Source organism: Anser cygnoides, chromosome 7, assembly GCF_040182565.1.
Source record: "Anser cygnoides isolate HZ-2024a breed goose chromosome 7, Taihu_goose_T2T_genome, whole genome shotgun sequence".
Taxonomy (NCBI): domain Eukaryota; kingdom Metazoa; phylum Chordata; class Aves; order Anseriformes; family Anatidae; genus Anser; species Anser cygnoides.
In genome coordinates this window covers 30,722,304-30,748,259 of record NC_089879.1, presented here as the reverse complement: position 1 = coordinate 30,748,259, position 25,956 = coordinate 30,722,304, and the positions used below count along the sequence as shown (strand labels likewise).

General features: G+C 38.6%; 1 protein-coding gene across 15 annotated transcripts in view; it reads right to left on the bottom strand.

The window, feature by feature from the left end:
* The window catches only part of LDB3 (LIM domain binding 3), a 121,760-nt gene that overhangs the window by 77,938 nt on the left and 17,866 nt on the right, over positions 1–25,956 (bottom strand). For all 15 annotated transcript variants that reach the window (XM_067000701.1, XM_067000698.1, XM_067000699.1 and 12 more), the window contains one exon: positions 7,501–7,652. In XM_067000701.1, the coding sequence (XP_066856802.1) occupies positions 7,501–7,652 (152 nt within the window). The remainder of the gene's footprint in view (positions 1–7,500; positions 7,653–25,956) is intronic.

Genomic DNA, 25,956 nt, shown 5'->3' with positions numbered 1-25,956 from the left:
CACAAGCAACTGACAGGTTTGCAAGCACTACTTGGAGATACTTGCAGAGATGCACATCCTACTTTGTAGTGTGCCGATACCTATATATTTACATCTTGCTTACTAGGCAAAACAGGCAAATTAACAAAGACTCTCAAGAAACCCAAACTGAAAAAAAAATACATATACCACAGCTACTACACGGGTCAAATGCTCTTTCTTCACCAATAACTGAGATTTGTTGAAAAAAGAATGAGGCCTGGCAGCTTTTTTAGTGGCTGATGGGCATGCAACACCACAATAAAAAGGATCCAAAGGAAACCAGTAACCTCACGTACACAATAATGCATTTCAAGATCGATCCTGTAAAGCCTTAGCATTTTGCCTGATTGAATGATTCCTCATTCCACTTCTTAAAAACACCGTCTCAGCCTTTCCAATCCGATTGAAGCAAATAATTTACATTTTGACACATCCATGCTTAGGCCAATCAACATTAATCAATAAGAAAAGGTCCCAGCACTAACACATCGTGACCTTCTTGTCAGCTGTAACATTTGGGGTAACATATTGGCTTCCTGGTTGCAGAATGCAACCAATAACTAACTGTGTGTTAGAAAGATTATAACTGTCATGTGTATTGAGTTGTGTAAGCCCATTGACTCTGATGAGATGCGCCAGTGATACTCATCATGACCTTTCCATGGTGAGTGCAACGTAATACATACAAGAATTCACATGGAGATTATCTTTAGCTCATCCATAGGATATTTCTCAGACAAATAAAAGGATGATTTTAACCTCACTTCTGAGCTGGTATTTGGGGGACAGGGAGGAAGTGATGTGCATGCTGAGAACCGTTCTAATCCCCAAGCAGAATCTTGCTGTAATGAAAACTTCACTGTCCTTTAAAGCCTTGGCATATATCCACAGTTTCCAGGCTGTTTTCTAAAACTAACAAGGACACTTAATGCAGCGAGTGTAAATAGCAGTCCACTCAAGCTGCTCGTGTAAGGAATATATTTATATTCATTGCAGTTACTGACATTTATATTTTATTTTCCATGGAAAAAGCTACTCATCAATTTTTAAAGCATTAAATGTTACTACTCAAAGATGGTAACTCACAGCCTTGTCGAAATGCCAGCCTAGCATCCAGTAACAAATCCTACTATCCTCTCATACCTGCATACAGAGAGGATTGGGTGGGCAATGGGATTCACCTCTATTTCAACAAGGACTGAGGGAGTACCACTTGTCAGCTCATAGTAATAGAGGTTAACTTCTTTAACCCACTAGAAGAGTATGTCTTTTTCAATGCTCTGAGCACTCAGCATCATCAGAAATGTGGGGAAGAAACTGTGGATATTGAAGGTAAAGGGTTGTCTGAAGTTCCAGAGTCAAATGTCTAGGCAAAACAGTCTCACATCACATTCACCATTATTGTTACTCTCCTTTTTTCTACTAACCTGACTAAAATTTTGAATTCACACATAATTTGATTAAGTAAAGCATGTAAACATCTGACTACTCAGCTATTATCATCTTTCCAACAGTAAATTTTGTAATACCTCTCCTGAATACAGGTACATGCAATCACCTACAGACTGAAGTGCCCAACTGAGTAACTGTCCTATGAGGAGAGGCTGAAGACCCTTGGGCTGCCCAGCCTGGAGAAGAGGAGGCCAAGAGGTGACCTTGTTGCTCGCTACAGCTCCCTGAGCAGGGGAAGAGCAGAGGGAGGTGCTGATTTCTTCTCCGTAGTCACTGATGGCAGGATGAAAGGGAATGGCACCAAGCTGTGCCAGGGAAGGCTGAGACTGGATACTGGGAAAAAATTATTTACTGCAAGGGTGGTCAAACACTGGCACAGGCTTCCTAGAGAGGTGGTTGATGCCCCATGCCTGCTGGTGTTCAAGGGGCATTTGGATAATACCCCTAATAACATGCTTTAGTATTTGGTTATCCCTGAAGCGGTCAGGCAGGTGGACTCAATGATCTCTGAAGGTCCCTTCCCACTGAACTACTCTCGTCTATTCTGACTTGTGCAGGTCTCCAAAACACACTGTCCACATGGTTGCAGATCTCAGTACTCAGCCCAGTCTAGATCAGAATTACTCCAGTGAACATGACATGGAATATCTAACATTACACCAGCTTTGAATTTTTTTCCTGATATTTAGCCAGTATTTTCTTGATTTAACCTGTAAATTCTGCTGATAATCATAATAGCATATTTAAACAATTTCTACAGAACTCAGGAAGGAAACAGATTAAAGGGCAGTGTTTAATTCTTTTTTTTCTTTTTATACTCTGATATTCTTTTCTCTTAAGTGTCATCTAATTTCAGACTATATTTCTATGGCAATATGAACATATTTGTACTTGAAAATATGGTAAGAGCCTATCATTTCTAGTGAAATGTTATCAAAGCAAGTTGAAATGTAAGTAGTGTGTTTTGAACACTTAAGGCTGAGTTGTTAAATACAGTGTTCTGATAGAAGACAGGCATTCATATCCGTAGTCCAGTCTGACATGGTAGCAATGGACTTGCTTCTGCATCCAGTAATTCAGAAGTCCTCACTGGAGTCTTGATTGGATCCTTGTTCCCTGAACTTTTCAGTGCTGCTGTGCTTGCCATTGAGTCCCAGGTGGGAATCCTGAGCTGTAAAAGTGTTGCTGCAGTCTCATCCAAGAAGCTGTCGTTTGGCACTGGGAATTCAGTTTCCATGGTTTTAAGATAGCAGTTGAAAGGCAGTAACAACGAGTTAAAACTTAGTTACCCCCAGAATGGACTTCAGGAGATGCATTCAGAATGCTGAACACAAGCACTAGCAAATTATCACTAGCATCAGTGTTCCTTTCAAAAACAGAAAAAAGTCACATTCACATGGGCTCAGACTCTCCTTTTATAATTAAGTAGTGCCTGAATGTAAGCATCACTAATCTGATGAATGTAATAAAATCATTCAAAGAAGGAAAAAATTTCCAAAGCCATACTTTTATTTTCTGTTTGGTTTTACTGATAATTTCCTTTTTGGCAATGTTTCTACAGAATAGTTGGAGTACCACTATTTTAAACTGTGCTTTCATGACAATTGCCTACAGAAAATTGTTTACCCTTAAACTGGTATATACACCCTCTTCTAATTCTTCAAGCATAAACCCAGCCTAGATCTGGTTCTGATTTTAAAATGTGCCTATCAGCAGACGTAAAACATGCACAGAATTGTTTACTATTTACAGCTTCAGACAAAAGAAAGCAGTTTACAATAACCACTGAATTTCCTTTGCTTGCAGTTTGCTGTCACCACAGGCTTTATTTATAGCAGGCCTGAAATAAATACTGCAGAATCAGCCATCTTTTGGTGCTGCGCAAGAAAAGGAAAGCTATTAAATATTTACCATAAATCTCTCATAGCTTTGCCTCTGATTCTTTCCCTTTTGCTAGAAAAAAAGGATTATTTAGCTCCTGATTTTCCAGCAAAAGGCAGTCAATTGTGGCTGCCTGGAAGTAAATGGTGCTCCATCATCGGCATGCCCTTGGAGGGGAAGGTTGTGTCAATGCCCACCAGGCACAGAAGGCCTGCACCTTCCCTGCTTCTCTGCAGCAGCACATGGTGACGCCAAAGCAGGCGTCTTAGAGTGTCACAGGAATGCTTGTGCCAGCAGAATGAGACACACTCATGTTACAGCACTTTCCAAAACTAAGTCAGTACATTTGGTGAATCTTTTCCAAGGAGGCTGATCAGATTCCTTGAGTTAAGATCAAATGAATGTTGTGGATGCTCCAGTGAAATGTGTTGACAAATAATACTGCACTCATGCATTGCATTTACTGTGAATTTAAAAAAGAAACCTATTTGTAGCAAATAAAAATAGATTTTGCATGCATCTCATTTTTCACCTGTGAAATGAATGCTGGAGGACAATAAGCAGATGGCCTAGTCTCTGTGGGACAGACATCTAGTTAAAGATGAACTTTGACTGGCCCAGAACTAAAATGCCTCAGGGCAGCTGTGTAGCTCAAGTAACCGATTAGAAACCGATACTGAAAAATGACTGAGAACTAAACTCCAGTAAGGCACAAAAGGATTAAAAGCAATCTCTTTTTCCACCAGAGTTCATCACAGAGTATGATCATAGCCTTCCACAGCATTGTCTTGCAGAGCTAGCACCATCTCGTTCAGTACATCCTGAGTACTATGGGTATCTAAGGAATCACACAACAGTCTGGGTTGGAAAGGACCTTAGAGATCATCTCCTTCCAAACCCCCTGCCACAGAAGAATGAATTCGCTGCAGCTGTATAAGTATCTAATGTTTTAGAATATCAACATTATTGTTTGCCTGAATATTATTGTACCTCATGGAGCTCTACTGTGTAACAGTGCTCAGTGTCGAAGAACTTTCTTTCCTTCTCCCCTCACTACTGCTCTGTCTCCTGCAGAGAAAGAGGATTCACTTGCTAGATACATTCTTTTGTTTTCTAAACTGAAGGAAGCAGAGCTGGCCTGGCCTCTCTTCCTCGAGGATCTAGGAATAGTCCAAATACTTCAACTCCTTACCACACCACTTGCCTCTCTGCATCCTTTAACTTCCCAATAGCAGCACAGGGAAGCACACTGCAAGACTGAGAACTAGGTATCCAGAAACTGAAAACAAGCAGTCAGAAAAGGCAGCATTTCACTCAAAGGCCCGTAACAAGTCAAGTTCTGACTGCCTGATCAAACCTCTGGCATAGCTGGCAAGACCTCCATTCACGTTTTGTGAAGGTTCATGTGAATCCATAGCAAGGATGAGGTGATGAAAGGTAAATTTAACAGTGAGTTTAGGGAAGGAAGTGGTCAGAAAACACTTGACACCCACAACTTCCTGTAGATATCCCATAATGGGATATCTACATGACAAACATGGACAACTGAGCGCCGGCCAGCACTCCACACCAAGCACTCATTGAAGAGCTATGTTAGCTACACTGAACAGTGCAGATTGACAGTACTTGAAGAAACACTGTTTGTGTACTCAGAGAAGTGCAGATTCTCATTGTTTGGGCAGGAAAGTATGGATGGGCAGTCTTATTGCTTCCCCTCTGCTATATTTGATGTCTTGCAGTTCTATGTCCTGCATAAGTGCTGACACCATGTACGCTTTTCTTGACAACCAAATAAAAAATAACCAGTCCCCCACCCTGAAAAAGAAACTCCACGGGGAATTTAAGTGTGATAATAAACGTGAGTAGCAGCAAACAGCGTCTGAACTGTCAGGTTATAAACAACGCTCATGAAACCTTCTTGGTCAGGATCAATAAAAGGAAAGACCATCACTCTTGAGAGCCAATAGCCATTAGAAAAATAAAAAGCTTTTGGTCTCATAGTGCTTACGTCTAGATTTCCTGTTCCACTGCTTCCTCCTTGGCATTATAGACTAAACAAGCGAGTTCCCTGTGACTTTAGTGCTACAACAGCGGAAACAAGCCACAGATGGCCTGGTAAGGCATTCCATGATCTTGAAAAATGTTTTGTAGAGCAATATGACTACTTCACATTAATGTCCAAGATCATCAGAAAGTAGGGCTTAAATGTTCGTATCACAGCAATCAATTCCTAATTCGCATATATGACTTTCCATTTGAAAGGATTCCAGTTTCCAAACTTCTACGCATATTAGATAATTTAGTGTCCCCATCTCTACAGCATGTACAGAAACTAGCTTTTGTTTTCCATAGTAGCAGTACAATCCACTCCAGCTCCATTGCTGCAAGCTATTTCAAAACAAAACAAAACAACAACAAAAAAAAAAAAAACAGTCTTTTTCCTGGTAACCAGGTCACAGAAGATTTTGATTTTATCCTTCTGTTCTTTCTGTGGTTGAAAATTACAATCACTTGTTACCTATCCAATATTTTTGTGTGTTAACTATTCTTCCTCTCACGAATGCAATTTTCATAAAATTGTGTTGAAAAATTTTTATCTCAATATAAAACACAATGATCCAATAGAAAAGCAAACAGATGTTCTAAATATCAGAAAGGTTTTTCCTTAACTTCCAAATAACTCAAAACAATGTAAATCATTTAAAAAGGTGTCATACATATCTCTTTATCATTAACATTCATTAGAATGGAGTATAAAAATGTTGGAGTTGGCCATAGGATGAGGATTCAACTACATGCATCCAAGATATTGCCCCATCACCCTAAAGTATTTCCAGGCCACAATAATTCTAAACGGCCATTTTTTAACTGGCTTCTGATATAAAGCCCATTTTAGTAAGTTTAGGATCAGGCTCCTGGTCTGTTTTATTTTGGCTGAAAATCTTGCGTAAGCACATTAGAGAGACACTTGCACATCATATGAGGTGGTAGAAATCAGTCCAGGCATCTCCTTATCTTCCTTGCATTTCTTGAAACAGCTAGACCACAACCTCAAAGAAAACTCTTTGAGAAAGTCTGAAACACTTGAAAAGTGGAAAGCTCTATTTTAAGCTCTTTTCTGGGAAATATATAGATCTACCCAGCGTTCTCACAAAAGCTAACAAATATGTTGCAAATTTGTTAGCATCTTTTCACTTTATGTACTTATTACCTGGGATATCCACTTAAAGACAAACTTGAAAATTACAAAACCACGTGGGAAATTCAGCCATACATCTTTCTTTAGAGTATCCTGCTATGTCTTAGAAACCTGAGCTAAAGCTCTGTGTCCCTTAGGTGTTAGCCTGTTCCTGATGCTACTTAGCTCAACTCTGTATCAATATAAGATTTTCTGATATGTTCTCAGGAATTTTACTTCCCCATTAAAATTTTTCTAATTACCACTTTCTATGCCAGTCTTTGCCCAGCCTATGTAAAAATTACCTCCTCCACAAGGCAATAAAAATGGCAGTTATTTTGATTCGTATTGTAGCAGAGCTGTAAATGTTAATGCAACTATTACAGAAAATCTCTGTGCAAGGTTATCTGACTTGAGATCAAGTTTTCTAAAAAGGAAGCAATACTAACCAGGAAAAGTTAAGAGATCTGTTATGCGAAGGGATTCTGCAACTTTCAATCTCACAGGTGCTAAACCATGAATAAAAATTCTCAGTCTGCTGTGAGCATGCACTCTGGGGATGACAGGTTCCCGCCACTGGATCACAACACTTGTGATATGATGGCTGTTTCTAGAATAGTCACTCATAAATGACCAAACAAAATTGCATGTTGCCCATGTGGGAATGAGCAAAAGAAACATCACTGTTGGACTTAGTTTTTAACAAGAGCCTGAACTCACAGGAAATACACCTGTATTCAATGGGCTAAATTCAACACAGAAACACTCACATAACATATCGACCATACTGATACCTATAAAAATCCACGCCAACTTCTACAAGAATCACAGCAGATTTTGACTGTCTACTTCATATTTGTGCCTGCTTCAAATAAATCTAACAGGCAAAGACGAAGCGCATATCCCTTAGTCATGAGTTTCACAGGAAGCCCTTCGGAAAGCAAAAATTTTAACCTAAATCAACTTACTTCTGAAGAGTAAGGCTCAGGTTATAGCTGGCAGACTTGATCTTGTTCTGAGCCTCTAAGTGGGTCATGCTGTCAGTGTTGACTCCATCGATGGCTACCACAAGGTCCCCTTGGTTCATCTGTGACTGTGCTGCCTTGCTGCCAGGGGTGATCTGTGTGGGAGAAGAGAGAAGAAAAAGAAAAGTTCTTATCTGTGCAAGTCATTCTGCACACAAAGCACTTCTACAGAAGCTGTCTAGAATTATAATGGGAGATTTCCCTCAACTACTGCTATTGCTACAGCTATTACTGTGCAGAAATTAAACAAACTCAGTTAACTCACATTTCTGAAAAGGACCGGGACAACGTCTGCTTGTCATTATTTACATGTTAAGAAGTTAAATCCAGTGTAGTGGTTCTCTTACCACATATTTTCTCCTCTTCAAGGGGATAATTATAATTACTTATATTGGAGTAGTATATAGAGACATTAGTCAGAATTGGAAAACTAAGAAGTCACTATCTGCAGCATGATTTGTTGTGGTTTTCCTCCTAAAAGTCATTTTTCCCTAATTAATTCATTATCCTGAGCTGACAGAAAATGGTTGTGTGCGAGGGGCCTTGGACATGCTTTCCTTCTTTTGTAGTGATCTTTATAGGAAATAATTCTTCTTAACCTTACCCACATTCATTTACAGCTCCATTACCAAGACACACCCCTACATATCCAAGATAATCTCACCAGCCTGTTGCACTTGACACTCAAAAAAAAAAACAACAAACACCAGCACATTTAGAAATAAGAAGCCACAATGCTCTGACTACAAATCCAACTATTGTGACAACAGTTTAGAAATTCTGTTTGCTCAGTACGGCATTGCACTGTGTTAGCTCCCGATGCCTTGTGGAATGCATCTTCTTCAAGAGGACAGTATCCTGACCTCCATTTCACATAGCCCCCTCAGCCTGCAGCTGTATGACATTGATTCACTACAGCCATCTATGCAACTTCGCTCCATTAGGGAACTCCAACTAAAAGAGAAGAGCCTTCACATACCTTCAGCCACTTTTTAGTGAGCACATCAGATTCATCCTCTGCTCTCTGCACTCAGTATTTAGAAGGTACAGACATAAGCTGTAGTCTTTTATTTTTTAGGTACCCACTTCCTTATATTCCTCACTTAAAAATAATAATAATAAAAAAAGACACTAAAAAAAAAAACAATACCACCAACAAACAACACAATGATAATCTAAAGTGCTACAACAAAGACTGCAGTCAACAATTCTCTTGTGCCTTCTATATATTGAGCATAAAAGTGAGATGTCTGTTTGTAAGCCAAAAATCTTGTGTGACAGGGTGAAATATGTTGAATTCTCTCCCAGTTTCTCTGATTTCCGCTTCTTCCAATCCAAAATTTAGATGTTATATCTAAAAATAAAGATACAGTGGGTAACTACAACTGACACAGAATTAGAGTCAAATTAAGAGCCAGGAGATGGTCATACTAGTGACTTGGTTTCACTTACTCTAGGGGGATATTTTCTGCCTAACACTTTTAGAAAACACTACCAAAATGAAACATGTATTTATCAGAAGAACCTATAAAGCACATATTCCTGGGCAAATTTGGATTTTTAACTATGGCCATTGCATTGGCCTATCTGAGGCTAAGAGCTACAGAAGAGCTACAGAAAAATTGTGAAAAATAAGGAAATGGTCATGATCATGGCTTACCAGCCAGCAAATGAAAGGAAGGGGATTTATAGTCATCTCTTCAGCTACGTATAACAACAGTAACAAATTCTGTGCTATATTCATTCATACAGCTCTACTGTTCCAATTCCCATTTCAAGAGCCAGTGCAGCATTGATGTCACTTTCCCTCTAAAATTCAGGTTATTATAGCTGCATAAACAGTACTACGTAAGACTTGCAAGTTTTAAAGATGGATCTAATTTATTCTGTCCATAATTCAGAATTGTAATAAGCATCAGGAAAGGATTACTTCTTCCCCCCGTCTTCTCACTGGCTAATAAACATGCTATGTAGGTTAATTGGTTCCCTACAGCTTTATATAGGAGGCACTGTTAAAATCCAAAATTCTAATTTGTAATCAAAAAATCAAAATCAAGAAATATATCTATTTTAGATAGAAGCTAACAGGCCTATCTGAGAAACTTTCAAGTGAACCCAGAGTGTGCAGTTACAATGGACACTGAGAACAGTCAGCAATTACTGGGGACAAAATACCAGTGTACATATAGAGATACAGGAGAGCCAAATCTGAAGTGTCAAGGCACTTTCAAGACTATCTTGTTCCCATTTTTAAAGATCCAGCAGAAAGGAATGGAATGCAAAGTGTTTTTCTGTTGGCATGCTCCTTACTCTGAAAATTCAGTTCTGATCTACTATTTACTTACTAAATAATCACAGACAGAGAAGATCTGTCTTTGTGAAAATTTCAGAAATTATTTTCTATTTAAAAAGTTTTAAAAAAATATTTAAAAAATGAAGCGTGAATGTTAATTCAACCTCAAAATTAGACTGAAAATCCAGACCCAATTGTCACAAAGTCAATTCTAGTTTGTATCCCAGCTTCTCTTTTAATACAAAATTACAAAAGCAATACTGAATATAGAAATATAATACTGTCAATGTAAAATATAGTTTCATTTTGTCCACTAATGCTTTTATCTTAAAACATCACTAAATCTACACAGAGCTATTTCAGAAAACCTTTGTAATGGTCTTAACTCACTTGCTCTAGATTACAGCACAGCCTTCGGATGCTAGGTGTTGTGAGTGACTTTATTTAGGGCTACAGTGAGACGTTTGCCAGAGATTCATGGTATAGCTACAATATCTGTCAATTGATTTAAAAGAAAACAAAACAAGAAAAACAAGCCAAGATACTGCTGACATTAAGATCTAATTTTAATGGCATTTCCTTAGCACCCCAAGCACAGACTTCATCTTGAAAAGCAAAGCATATTTCACCTCTCTCAGAAGAGCACAGAAATACTTGCTGCTTCAGAGACGTGGATTTTTAGCTCTCAAAAATTTCCTACAAGACAGACATCTGACTTCCAATATCCCCAGCTTAAAGCAAGTGGGCTGGCTGGAAGTATCACATGTTGCTTTGAATGCACCACAGAGAATTCTTACTACACTCTTTTGTGAGGAGAGCTGTATACTGGGTGAATATATAGCACAACAGTGACAGCTGTGCCCTAAAAAATAAGTCTGCATCGGGTTCAGAGTAAGTGCTACTTAGCAGGAGTCCTGGGAGGCAGCGTACAAAGTGCAGCTGCTGCACCACCTTGAGAGCAGCATGTGTTCTCGTGCAAGCCCCCTCAGCTCCACTCCAAAGGGAGAGAGACAGGGATCAGGCAGCATTTGAGTGGCTGAGTGTTAAAATACTAATGAGAATGCTTGTATAAACAGATGGATGGACACAGCTTCCCTGCCCCCAAGGAATTCCTAATTTACAGACAGACAAAAATACATACAGAGGCCTTCGCAAGTGAGAAGGTGCTAATACAGCAGCTTGCAGCATTAGCCAGGGCATCTTCTTTTCCTAGGACTTGAGCTATGCCTGCCCCCTTTCTGACCCAAGCCCCCAAATCAACCAGTTAAACTTTTCTCATTTAAGAACAGTATCTCACTAGCACTAGAAATATGCTAAAGCATTGGGAATTAATACCCTCTTCTCCTCGGGATGTCTAGGACAGAAGAAAATACTGAAAGGAAATGTTCCTTTCCACAGTCAGAAAGGCTAAAACTCTGAGATGGGATATAAGCTATCACTTACCAGAGGCTGTAGCACATATTACTACAAGAAAAGGAATGGACAGATGCTAAGGATCATCAGAAAGTAAAATCTATTACCCTGTGGAGAAAGCAGCATTTAATCTCCCTCTTAACTTTTTGCCACTAGATTTTTATATAGAAGTTTCCAACAAACCTTCATAGGCTTTCTAAGCACTGAGGCTCACAGTGTCTGGGAGTGGCAGGAAAACTTCCTTGTTTTACAGAGGGGCACGACCCACTGGAAGGAGACATTGAAACCCCTCTGCAGACCAATTAACACTGAATGCCCATATGAACCAACTACTTATCTCTGGACTGGAGACAGCAGTTCCTCTCCTATTCACATTGTGAGAAAGTTAATCGGGGAAATTTATATTATTGTTTCCTAAATGTTTCCCTTCCCATCCCTGTCTCCGTAACAAATGTGTAACAACTCCCAAGGGAAATTCATTGGTTTTCTTAGACAATTCTGGACAAGAAATGACAGCAAAGAAAAGGAGTAAAAGTCACTGGGGTAATTCATCTGACAGAAATTCACCGTTTCACCCTGCACATTGCCAGAAGGCATGAAACAGGAACAAAGGAGGAAACAGCCTAGATAGCCTTCCTCATACAGCAAGCATCCCACTATCTTTGATGATGGCTTTTATACCTTCCAGGTCTGGATAGGAGAACTGAGCAACTCTGATTAACTGTAAAGGCAGGGGGCTGCAGAATACTGCAAATAAAAGTCCTTATACATATCATTAACCACTCTCAGAGAAAGTAAGCTGTAAAAAGCAGCTACCATTTTCCCAAAGACAATGTCTGACTGTTTTTCAGTTTACTACAAGGCTTCTTAATAATAAATATTTTGCTTGGGTTTTAATAGGAAAACAAACCCCACCTTAAATAAATGCTCAGGGGATCTGCAAAATATGCCACTGACACCTTGAAGAGTTTCCATTTATACTAAACAGAGCCGAGCCGGCAAGCTGCAGAGGCATTCTGAAGTGGCCTCTCAGCCTGTGCTTCATCTGTAGTTAGGAAGGAAGATTACAATACATGTGAGAACACCCGAAATAGCTTTAATCTACCTCTCTTGCGTACCAGGAGCCACAATGCCACAGCAGCACAGAGATTTTGTAGGACAGCCAGTCAAAGGCTTATAGTACAGGACACTCTGTGCTGAGATCTGTACTGCAACAGCACAACTGCAATTAGCACTTGAGCTGTGCAGTTTACCTCTCAGCCTTGGGTATGCCAAACCATGGTGGAATGCTACCTCCATAATCAACAAACACTTACATTCTTCTTAAAGGCCTCTACAAGGCCACTGTTCATCCACAATATATAGGCTTTTCAAGGGAAATGACTGAGAAGCAGCTCTTCTTGCCAAGCTAAATAGACCCAGGTGATGAAAATAAGCCTAAAGTGAAAGATTTTCAGCTGGGAAATAGAAGGAAGCACATGGGCAACATTTAGGGAGAAAAGGCTTTGAGGAATATTTTAAATGAATGCAAATGCTCTTGTCCCTGATTAGGAGAAGTTGCAATCATTCCCTCCCCTGTCCCCTCTCCACCTTATCCTTGTTTAAAATAAAGGATAGTCTACAGATGAGATAGTCAAACATGGATGGGGCTTTTGAAAAGGACGTGTTGGCATAGCCAGAAGACTATTCAGCTCTCTAAATCTTGTATAACATTACTGTTAATAATCTCTTTTCTTTTTTTCTTCACTGAAAAATAGCTGTTACATCTATTCAGTCTACTCAGCATCATAGCATGTACTATGTATCTTGCAGAAATGACATGGAGGCAGAGTTGAGTCATACAACAGACTTTGATTGTTTCAAGGAACAAGTGAGCAAGTTCTTTGGTATCAGAGTTTAATGTCCTTAAAGCAAATAAAATTTGAGAAAATATTTGAGGTATTGATGCTTCATGTTCTGGCAACGCAGTATATGTGAGTATTTCTGTCAGCTTCTACAGGACAACTCCCTGCAGCAAAATTACACGGAGCTTCTAAGTGCTTGAAGGATTACAATTGCCAAATTTCTTCAAAGTTTCCCTCTTCCTTACCTCTCTTTTATTCATTTTGAATTCATTTTAAGGCAATTGATACGGTAATAAATTGATAAGGTTCTAGTAAACAAATCTTACCTATCGATATAACCTTTCAGATTGTCACAGCTCTCAGCTTCTTGAAATCTATTCTGTTTTTTGACTTCCTGATACAATTTGTCTCATCTCCCACTACAAGCATTAGCAATAAACTGAGGGTTTTATGTCTTTTACTATTGGCCACTATGGTAAGATTTTCTTTAAGTTCGTTCTTCTTAAGGCATTTCATTGTATTTACCTAAGACCACAATGCTTTATGATCTGACAGAGTTTTGATCCATTCAGCAACAATAAGGCCTCTCTGAAAGTGCATTTGAGACAATACTGTTTTAGTTTGGCATTTAGTGGCCCGCAGCCATTTCGACCGTAAGCAGCTCAGAATAATAGCTTTGACTTTGAGCATGTCCTGAGGATGGGGCACAGATATGTCTGCTCTATAAGTGACTCTTCTGCTCCTGTGTGTTTGTAAGTTAGGGTGCTTTGATGCAGGCTTAGACTTAACTCTTCTTTAGATGTGCATGTTTATTGAGTTCTTTTTGTTTCTGGCTGCCAGAGGAATAATTCCTCCTCTGATCAACAAAACACTAGCTGCCGGTTTGACACAGCAAATAGCAGTCCTGTCTCTAAATGAGAAATATGTAGCATTCACCTCCATGCTTTGCCTGCAGACACTACAGTAGCATTGTACACATAGAAAGGTATATGTATAAGAGAAGATGAAATGTAGCACATGTCCACAGTGACAAGGATGTTGAATCAGAACTAAATTTGCAGGAACTACACCCAATAGCATGTCACTATTTTGTCTCTAAGGTTTTAGAGGCCGTATTTCCCAGTGTGAACCTGTTTCAGTTGGATGGCCCAACATTATCCATCTGCTATACAACATCAGTTACCTATCAAACACTCTTCTTAACTCCAAGAAAAAGTGTTTTGCTCCTGTGGCATTCATCCATGCTTTGTGAGAGAATAAACAGAAGCGTGAGCTTCAAAATGCCAGCATGAAAAAAATCCGTAAATTCAAGTGAATAAAGGAAAAGGAAAGAAACCAAGATCCCCTGAGGAAGTGCAACGCAGAGTTCTTTTGTAATATGCCGTGCCATGTTTAGTGGACAACATGACATCCTGCCAGGTATCCCTGCAGATTCCTTGGATTTTCCAGCATTTTGCTGGATGTTTCATGAAGCAAGCAAAGTTCTGAAGACAGGATGTTTCTTTTACCTGTTAAAATTTAACAGCTTAAGGTTTGCTCAAGCTTTTGTATCAGAGATGCCAATTCCCTTTGAAGTGAAAGGAACCACATTTGTTTAAAGGGAATTGATTTGAACACATGGATATAATCTCAATGTTTACATATAACCTCAATATAATCTTTGAAAGGCAAAACTTGTGATGAAGATTATAAAAAGACTTATAAAACAAAATTATCAGATGACAATCAGAATTTAAATAAAAAGGAAGAAGCTTGTTTTACTGGTCCTTTATCTTAACTAATGAGAAATGTGGCTGCTGCTCAGTACAAGGCTTTGACTTTTATTGAATGATGATGCTGACCCTGGTTTTGGGTGTTTTAACCCATTACAGTGGTGGGTACAGCAATCTGCAAAAATTTTCCACCTAAAGCTTGAAGAGAATAATGAAAAAGCAGATCTTATTTGACAAAGTACCAACCAGTGACATATATGGCTTTCTCAAGGCAAAAGCCTTCCCTCTAGGTGAATTTTACATCCATCAGATTTGTAATCCTCTGTTGCATAAATGTAGCTAAGTACCTTCCCACACATCACACAGTGACTTCAGGGCATGTAGCAGTATTAAGCTCAACAGTTTTCAAAATGTGTTTTTGGTCTTTTTTTTTTTTTCGATGAACATGTACTCTACAATAACCAATTTTTATGTGACTTCAGAATGGCTTCCTGTTTACAGACAAAATGAAATAATAGAAATGAGATGTTTTAACATACTGTTACTGTTTGTAGCTAAAGGCTATTTCAGACTCAAAATAAAAAAGACAAAGGAGTAAGATGGAAAAATAGTATCAATTACTGAGAAAAAACATTGATTTTTGTTCAAACTCTAATTCAAAAAGGGTATATTCAGTGACCGTAAGTTCACCTGCTTGCCTTCTCCTCTCCCCTCCTCGCAATCAAGCTTGTGATGAAACAGGAGGCCAAGTAAATCCTGACAGTGTGGACCCTATACAATATAGGTCTCACAAGCTTGTTTCACATCTTGTCAGAAAGAAGATCAGCTGGATGCGCTACATACAAAGGTAACCTGGACTGACAGCCTTTTTTCCCCAGCAAGTACTTCTTCGTCAGCCCCCTTCCCTACCTGCACCATTTCGTAGGGAGAATCTGAAGAAAAAATCTTTTACAAAACACTACGCAGAAGACAGAAATTATATGTTCTGAAAAGGTACAGAAAGTCTTCATTAAACTAACATCAATATTGTTTATAAGCCAACATATCCTGAAAGGTACAACTGAAACTACAGGTAAAGTAAGAACTTGTAACATCAAGAATGCTGCACTGAAATAAAGTTCTAACAAGGATGTCCCATAAATTTGAAAAGCCATAAGCTGATGCAGAGGCAGATAATTTAGGAAGAGCTTTAAGGAATGAATGGCCTCAGCTAGTTAATATCACTTTGCCTATGGTGAGTGGCTCTTCATTTAAACTGCCCTGTGTTCGAAGATCCAAACAATGCCACTCACCTTCATCACTATGTCTTCTATTTTTATGCCCAAGTTTCGGGTTGAAACATGACTCAAAAATTCCCAAGCACTACAAAGAAAGATATTCTTGGGGAATTTCCATCCCAGATAAAGGAAGGAATCTGTGATCTCATGATTCCTAATTCAGCAGAGTGCATAGTTCAAGCAGCCTCAATTTGCTTTGGATAAGTGACTGAGTTTTTAATTTGCTGAGTTTTTTTTTTTTTTTTTTTATACTCCCAGTCCCTCTAGAGTTCTCTAAAATGGTACGGCATTTTTACTTTACTATCCCATTCGGCAGCATATTCCCAACCTTGTTAGAAAAATATATCTACTTCAACAATAGGAAAAGCACAAACTTTGACTTTCGTAGGAAAAATTAGTTACTGCTGTGACAATGAAGAAATTTGGATCCCTTGCCAGCAGTAATACCAGGGGTCTTGCCTATTTTTCAACATTCATCTACCAGTCTTTTAGGAGCCCAGAAAACCACTCTCTTGTGGACAAGCTAGTCTGGAGCAATGTTTCACTCAATACTTTTTGGATATTTTGCTTCTCTCCTGTTTTACCTCACCTACATTTGGAGTTCACTATTTAATGGCGTAAGCAACACCAAGTTAAGGCAGGATTATTCTTCCAATGCACTCAGATTTTAGTAGAGTGCTCCATGTAGGGCCTTGAAGTACAACCTCTATGTCTACTTCAACTCTCACTCCTCTCTACATTCCTACTTCTCTCCAGTAACTAATTGTACTTGGAAGAAAAGTAACAGTCATGACAAAAGATGTCTACAAGTTTTGTAGCATGCTCAGAGGTACAGAAGCTAGGGCAAATGTTTGAAAATGGATTAGGCATTTATCTAATAAACATTCTTAAGTAACAAAGTTTAGATGTGTGAGTTTTATGTGAAAATCATCCTTATCCTCCTTGGTATATTTAGCTAAGCTTTATCTAGGTGAATGTGAGCATGTTTTTTAGTTTAAAATACTTATTTATGTTTGAATCAGAGCATGGCCCACTATGGATAATGAAGCTGTGTAACTTACACATAAGAATTGTTCTGCAAGGTGCTTCACTTCCATTCCAAAACTGTATTTTTTATCTTTCATTCCTTCCTTGTAAACTGCAGACCTTTTTCTCAGAAGCACTGGAGTCAGAGGTTGTAATGAGCTACGTACCTAGCCACAGTAAGTTTCAAAATTCAGCATGCCCAAATTAGGAATTTTCCTCTCCTGCTCCAGGGCAAATACACTAATTATGATAATCTGTTTGCATATTTTGTGTTGGAATAGATGTTCACAGGACATCTATTTAAGTCCATGGAAGGAATGCATTCAAGTTAAAAATTTGGCTTAACAATGTTTTCTTTGGCCAAGCAAGATACTAACTTCTGCAGTGGAGCATGTCAAAAGCAACTGGCTTGGAGGAGGCAGCAGGGAAGTTTGTTTGATCAAGAAAATTTCAGAAAGTTTGAAGTGGGCTGCCTCTCTGTGCCCAGTTTGTCTTTTTTTCTTCATCTAGCACTAAATTAATTGCTTACCAATGAATTGTGTAGATGACGAAATAGGAGTAACTTTAATAGGGATTCCTGTTGCTAATAAAACTGTTACTTGTCTGATACAAATAAGGAATGAAAGGAACATGTGGAAAAACAAGCTAACCCTCCACTTTGATCTCAAATGAAGACTTAGCTAAACTGCAGAACAACAAGCTTCATCATCCTGTTTTGTCAGAAAACAAGCCTCTGAGTGGCTAAATTAAAGTGGTTTGGATTGCATAAAGCAAAAATGTCTCTAAAGAAGACAAAAGATTGATGCATTCCCCAATATCAACATGCAAATCTCAGATCCAGCCAGAATTATAACTGATGGTATTATGAAAGTTCTGTTCTAAGCAGAGTTATATTTACAGTAATGTTTTTCAGAGCTGTACACCCATGCACAAACAATCTGTAGGCATTCTGGAGTTTTAGTATGTTGTCAGTTTGATCTTAGCCAAGTTTCTCTAAACCCTCTTTAATCTGGAAATTACTTAGTGAATGACTGGCTCCCACCCCTCCTAGTCTTTATTTTTCACTTTTTTTCTTTTTTTTTTTTTTTTTAATATCCTTCTTTCCCTGGCTGCATCACACTCACTAAGATTGCTCACTCTCGTGAATCATGTTTGCAGAGAAAATATTTAATAGCTGTCAGCAACAGAGCTTTGATGTGCTCCACATCAAGAACATGCCAACTGCAACGGCAGCAGAAAGCGTTTCTCAGAGTGAATATGCACCTATTTAACAACGGGAGGTTTTTACTTCAGATACCAAGAACTGGAAATAAATGAAAATTAAGATTGCTTGGATAGTAATTGGGCAGTTGGGGAGATTTCTGTGGCACACAAAAGTGCCAAACAGAGCTGTATTCATAATCTCTCTTTAGCCAAGGACAGGTCTTCTATTTATAGAATTATAAAGCTCTTCAAGAGACTGTAAAATTACATACACACATGATATGGGAGCAACACATGCATTTTACACAGAACTGCCTAATGAAGTCTGAAGATCCTCCCAAACTTTTACTAGACATTTTTAAAATAGCACCACAGATTATGTCCATCTGGTGTTCTCAGCTGGTGACAGGCATTTTCTTCTGACTGGCCTTTCCCTCTGCCTTTTTGTACCATTTCCAAGACTGAATGAATTTTGGCCTCTACCTGCTGCTTCCACTTCCAGTGCATCTCCTACACAATTCCAGATAATACCAGTGAGTCTTTTGGGTCATACCCAGTCCAGGATATGTACAAATAAAAATCATTCCCATCCCACACAGTGACATGAGCCTCTTATTCCATATCTAGAAAGCAACAATTCATGTTTCATATCGATGCTATTCTTCAACAGCTATCCAAAGTCAGAGCTCGAAAAAGACAATATTACCAGGTCTTTAGTCCTGAGTCACTACTAGCAATAGCATTTTACCAGCAGAATTTTCTTATCAATTTGGAAAGACTCCCAAGGTTGCAGAGGGAAATATTAAATTGAAGTGATAGCTGATATTAAAGCTACATGCATCAGTCACACAAAGATGATGTAAATGCAAACTTAGATTAACCTATTAGTCTGCTGGTAAGGCACCAGAAATGTGAGGAAATTCTTTTTTAAACAGCGAGACATTGACTACTCTCTTCCACATATGCACAGTGCCCAGTGTAATGGGGCCCACACCATTCCTGACACTGTTCCTTAGGGTAATACAAGTATTACAAACAAGCAATAAATGTGTTTGAGAGCGAAAAATAAGGCATCAAATACTGTTTTGGGCAAAGAATACAGAAGACTAGTATGAAGTCATCATCTGGGTATTAAAAGGAATTCTTAACAAAATAAAAAAAAAAAAAAGGAGAAACCAAGACATAAGACTTTAAAAAAAAAAAAAAAAAAAGATTCTGGATGCATCAGAAAAGAGCAAAACTGTCTTCACTCTCCACTTCAAAACATTATCATTCCTTGTCTAACCCTGCTGCTCTGTGAGAATACCACAGACAAATAGAACTGACATGAAAGCACAGATTTCAAGCTCTGTTTTCTTCTGCCCTGCAGTCCAGGCAGTAGCTCTAGCATCTGCTGCAGCCCTCTGAAGAGATGTGCAATAAGTGAAGAGCTAAAAGCTCTGCAGACAATAAGGTATTGGTCATATCTCTTGGGAGGCCCCTTATCCTTTTTTTATCATGCATGACCCTGTAAGAATGTGCAATGTGATAGTTCAGAGAAAAAGCACTAGGCTGACAAGCTGGGCTTTTGCTGGCTGCAACTCAGATATGACACAAAGTCATGCCCATCTTATGTAAAGACTGATAAGAAGGCAGTGTGCTGTTTATACTGTATCAGTGTGTAATTAGAAAGTCTTGTGCTTGCATTAGTAGGTACACTGATAATCAGCCCTCAGAAAAAAAGGAGAACTGAAAGTCTAAATATCAAAAGCGGTTAAATCCTTCTACAGAAGTAAGAGGAAAGAACAGAACTGTTCAAAGATAAACAGCTTTTGAAACAGCATGACTACAAGTACCTTCCCCAAGTGAGGTGTGAATCAAGCTGGTGTGGAAGTTTGTGAGTCAAAGAGTCTCACGCAGGAAATTAATTCCTTTGTGCATGCTCCTCCTGTGACCACAGCCTGTCTGTTTGGAAGACCAGAAAACTTCTGTCTCTCATGTTGACAGGCAACAAGAAAATAAAATCACATTACAAGTAAAGCAAAAGCACTGCAAAAATATTACGGTCCTAATTTGCTATTACTTAGCCCGAAGTTATTCTCTTGAGTGCAAATGCAAGTATTTCAGTTTCTCTGTTAACAGCTTTGTAGCACTACAAGTGACTGCATAGCTGCCTGGATATGGTAAAGCAGTTTATATTTTCACCTCAGGCAAAATATCAACAATTTCTTCTCAAATAACATTTGGAAAACATACCTTTAATTTACAATAGGATTCCAGAAGCTCTTCTGTACCCCTATTGTTTTAGGATAATGTTTGCTGGTTTTATGAATATGGAAATAAAACTAAGGATGGTGGACAGCCTAGTGCTTGTGTCCATTTTCTGTCCTTTACTTTGCTTCTGTCTTGAAGAGCACCCTTCCTGCTCTTATCAATAGTAAGAGCTTGAAAGTCCATCTTACCTTTACATTAGAGAAACCCTCTCTAGAGGGTATGGCTGGGGCCACTGCAAACTCCACGAGAGCAGGCTGGGCCCACACCTAACTGGCCCTCCTGCAAAAAAGCAAACCTTTCACTTTGTGACAGGCAGAATCATAGAATCATGGAATATCCCAAGTTGGAAGGGACCCATAAGGATCATCAAGTCCAACTCCTGGCACTGCACAGGTCTGCCCAAAGGTTTAGATTGTGGGACTAAGTGCACAGTCCAATCTCTTCTTAAATTCAGACTGGCTTGGTGCAGTGACTACTTCCCTGGGGAGCCTGTTCCAGTGTGCAACCACCCTCTCGGTGAAGAACCTCTTCCTGATGTCCAGCCTAAACCTCCCCTGCCTCAGCTTCACACTGTTCCTGCGGGTCCTGTCACTGGTGATAACAGAGAATAGGTCCCCTGCCTCTCCACTCCCCCTCGCGAGGAAGCTGTAGACTGCGATGAGGTCCCCCCTCAGCCTCCTCTTCTCCAGGCTGAACAGGCCAGGCGACCTCACATCTCACATCTGACAGTCCATATCTCCTCTAGTATGTGAGCTGAAAACTAAGTACACAGTTTTTGCAATCTTTTGAATAAATGACATGTAAGCTTAAATCACAGAAACTAATGTTTGAAGATCCCTGTGTTGGCAGAATGCAGAAAGCTATCCCATGTTAGTGGCAGAAAGACAGGAGAGCAGTCCATCAACAGGATCCAACTACGTTAATTTGCAGTTCCATTAAGCAACTCCTTGTCAGGACAAACCTATGAAACATGCAATAATGAAAATAAAAAGATATACACAACAGATTTAGGAGAGACTGAATTTCAGATTTCAGAGTTGTACACTTAGCTCAGTGGGATGAAAAGATGTTTACAAAATCTTCTGAAGTAAATATGAGTTAATATTAAGAAAGTCACTTTTTTTTTTTCCTGAAAAAAATCTTTTGTTTTCATTTATAGCTTTATGTAATAGATATAACAATTCAACTGGGAAACATCATCCACGTACAGAAAGTGCACACACCCAAATCCTATCATAAAATATAATAATGCCAAAGAGATAGAGGGGTCAGATTTTACATAGCTATAGACAAAGTATTTGTCAATCCTTAACACAGCTACTTCCATAGCAGACAGTCATTTGAACTGTGCTGACATTAGTAAGGAAAAAATACTAATCCATTTGTTACAAGCTTGTTATCTAACCTACAGTAGTATCTTCTGTACTTAGAAATACAACCTTGTATTTCTGAAACTTGACTTAGGAACATTCAGTGTAACAGCATTCATTAATACATTGAACTACTTAGTTGTTTTAAAAAATTCAGTTTCTTTGTATCAGAACTTGTTTTGCCTTGTTAAAAATGAAAGCATTCCCACTCTGTATGAGGCCTGTACTTACACATACATGCCCCTATTCCGTGAAGGGCAGCAACCCAAATTATTACAAGGACTAAATGCTAATTAATTCTCCCTTACGAGTTATGATAAATGATTTCAGGGTGAAGCTATACATTTTCCAAAGGGGCTTTATCACAGCTCTGTTGACAGGACTTTCAGTATGGTGGTATGCTCAGTACTACCCTGAAGTAGCTGAAGTATGTGCCACAGCAGGTGCCACAAGTAGAACATAGATTTGCTTTGACATTAGAACACAGGGTATACAGTGAGTACAGAATTGTTTTATGGGTTTAAAAAGCATATGTCATGAATGGTTTGGAAAAGCAGAGCCTTTGGGGTACAGCATTAGAGTCAAAGCTAAGCTAATTTGAGGAAATCTTGCCTCATTATGGTAAAAGATGTTTGTACTTTATGACTACTAGGATATCTGTTATTAAAGAACCATTTTGCCCTCTAAAGCAAAAGCTTGCTGAAATAAGACCAAAATATTAAAACACTGATGGAGCTTTAAGGGATACATTTCTACCATAGAATTGTGAAAATTAAATATACATTTATTATACAAAATGTAAAAACATCAACATTTCACATTTTTGATAACGATGTCTTGATAAAAAATTCATCTTTAATTTTTGCACCAACTCCCAGTGTCATGGGACACTGGTAATCAATGATAGTCCTAGTCATTCAGTTATAAAGTGGCATAAAACATGACATCTTTTACCAACAAAAAGATCTCTCTGCATCTATGACTTTGTGCGTCCATAACCTAGACTGATCAATTCCCTCTAACAAAGTAGGAGATGAAGAACACCTCCTTGTTAGCCATAGCTATACCTCCTTGCTGACACATACACTTCCTACAGCCACAAACATGCATACACTCCTCCGCTTTTCATGATGATTTGGAAACTTTCAACATTATTGTGATCTGTGCAACAAAGCTTTATAAAAATTTCTTTCTAGCTTCTAACAATTTTGGCCTTTGTAATGGCACCCTACAAAGATGTTGATGATTCCATTCCTAACACCTGAGCAATGGTAAAACCACCTAATTTTCATTTTCACAAATTACTACTGACCGTTCTTGGCCCATCTGCAAAATCAATTTATTGCCTTACATATGAATTAAGGTCAAGGATAACTGGCAAAAATGAAATGAAATATCTAACCGGTCTGCTTGATAGCCAGCTTATAGACGTGAGGTATGCCAAAACTGTATCTAAAATTAAAGATGTGTGAAAAATAATGGAAACATCCCAAATGCCATGAGGAAAGCAGCCTACGCAGTGTACGTATTTCCTAGATTAACCTTAAGATAAATATATATATATATATAGACAGAAAACCTCAAGCCTAGCTCTTAGATTAAAACTTTTCAAGCTAGATTTTCAGATATTAGAAAAAAAAAAACCAGCATATTCCATGGTGCTCAGTATCCTTAATGGAGTGATGTTGGCTTAAACCAGGTTAAAAAAAAATATATTATTCTTATATTAGGGAATGTAGTATTTCTCTTGCAGAAATAATTTTATTTTTACATTAAGTGTTATTTTTTCCCCCAACCTCCTTTTTGCACAAGTGATTGAGAACGGCATTATTGTCCTTCAACTCTGAAGGGTCTTTACAAATATATTTCCCCTGTAACTTCATAGAACTAGTGGAATTATACCAGGAATAAATCTGTTCCAGTATCTTCAGTTACTCTGTTTGGAAACCAGTCATTTGCCTGACCTTCAGTGCAATGCTAAAAACAGAGTTTGTCTGTCATCGAGAGCCAGTGAGATTTCAGATAAAACAGAAGTCATGGCTCCTGCAATGAAATTCCAGGACTGTCCATCAAAAGCTTGCCAACAATAGCATCTCACTCAGTCCATACTTCCATACTTTTATCAAAGTAAGAAAAAAGAGAAGATCTGACATTTGGAATTGGGCAGAGATGGTACCATTCCGAAGTATGTGAAACCAAAAGGATTCCTTAATTATATTCTACACTCTACTTAAACTTGTGACTTGAATAGCTTTAGTTCTCTAAGGGTCCAGTCGTTTCTCACACTTCTCAGGAGTAGTTTTTTTTTTTCCGTTCAAAATAGTCAAAGTGAAATATCACTTATTAGACTATATGGAGAACTGTTCTTCTCACTACCAACCCAAGAACCAATATAAAATAACATACAGATCAACACAAAATCTTTGTTCTAAGCCCCAGCGTAAAAATTGTGAGCAAGCACTGAAGTGGAAACAGGACTCTTTGTTCTCCAAGCATCTAAATTCCTTGTTTAAATTAAAATAGATGACTCTTGTGTTTATTAGAATATGAGGCTTTCTTACAGCAGGGTAGGTGCCAGGTAAAACTTGAACTTTCTTCCTTATGGAACCCTATGCCAGCATATAGGTTTAAAGCCTTCTCTCCTTTTTCAGACCTGACCCTCTCATTTCTCTTGACACCACTCAATCCAAACTTAAACCTCAGTATACCGTCCCACACCTAGCAGGATAGTACAGAATGCTTTGAAGGTGAAAGATGTGTAAAGCACAAATCACCAAAGTAATTTCCATGTTTTCTAGGTATCTGCTAGTACACACACATCTTGCTTACTACCTCACTACCCTGGAATAAGTTTACACTTCCAACCTTCGTCCCGCCTTACAGTTACTTTTTACTTAGGTTTGCACTTACATGACAAAACCATGCTTATGGATGGGAGTGGGTTGGAGGGAAGCTAGCAAAAAGGTTACCATGTCATCCTTAACATCGTGTGCTCGTATCACAAAACTGACACTGCATATCTTAATCCAAAACCACAGACCTGTCCTGGTCTCTCTCTCACTAGTCTCTGCAATGAAAATTAGCCATAAAAATAGAAAATGGAAGTGTCAGAGGTAAGAACAGAAAGGAAAAAGACAATGTCAAGACAATGTCAGGGCTCACAGGAAGTGAAAAGAGTATTTCAAGGCTAAACAGTGATTAAGAATCATATTATCAATTTTTAAGAACAGCTTACAGACAGCTCTCCTTCAAGGTGATGTTGTGGCCCTCTCCCTGTTAACTAATTGAGAATTTTAATAGTGCAAGCTATTTGCAATACAAAGTGAGGCAAATCACTAGAGAAATAGTATCAAGAGACACAACCGAACCAATGGCTTTTTGCTTGTGGTGTCACAGCAGTGCCCCACTCTGACAAGTTCAGAGCCTGTTGGACAGGCTTTGTGAATTCACTGATGGCCATCAGAACTATTGTCTAACTAGGCAGAGCAGACAAAAGGACTAGAAAAAGAAACAAAGCACTAGAGCTAGGAGACAAATCCAAGTCTCAGGTGTCTTTGAATGCTAAATGAATTAAACTGGACAAAGTAAAAAGACACCATCAGCACAACCTAGATTTTTACTTATTCTGGTAGTACAGCAAAATAAACTGGACAAAATATAAGTGATGGTGTGACAAATGATAGAGGGAAGGGTATGTGTGTGTATATATACATATATATATATATAAGTCATGGGGATCTGTTCAACACAGACGTTTAAGAATAAAGCATGAGAGATTTTTCTATAGGCCACTTGTATCCAAAGACAAATACACAAATCATATGCAGTATACATTCAGAAGACATGGGGAGAATATTTCTTGTGTACCAGGAAAAATATAGAACTAAACTCAACTAAAAATACACCAAGGACAATGAAAATCACCATCATCATCTATTCTCATGATGTGATATCTTTGTAAACAAACATGCTATTATTTGATTTCCTTTTATTAAAACAAAACAAACA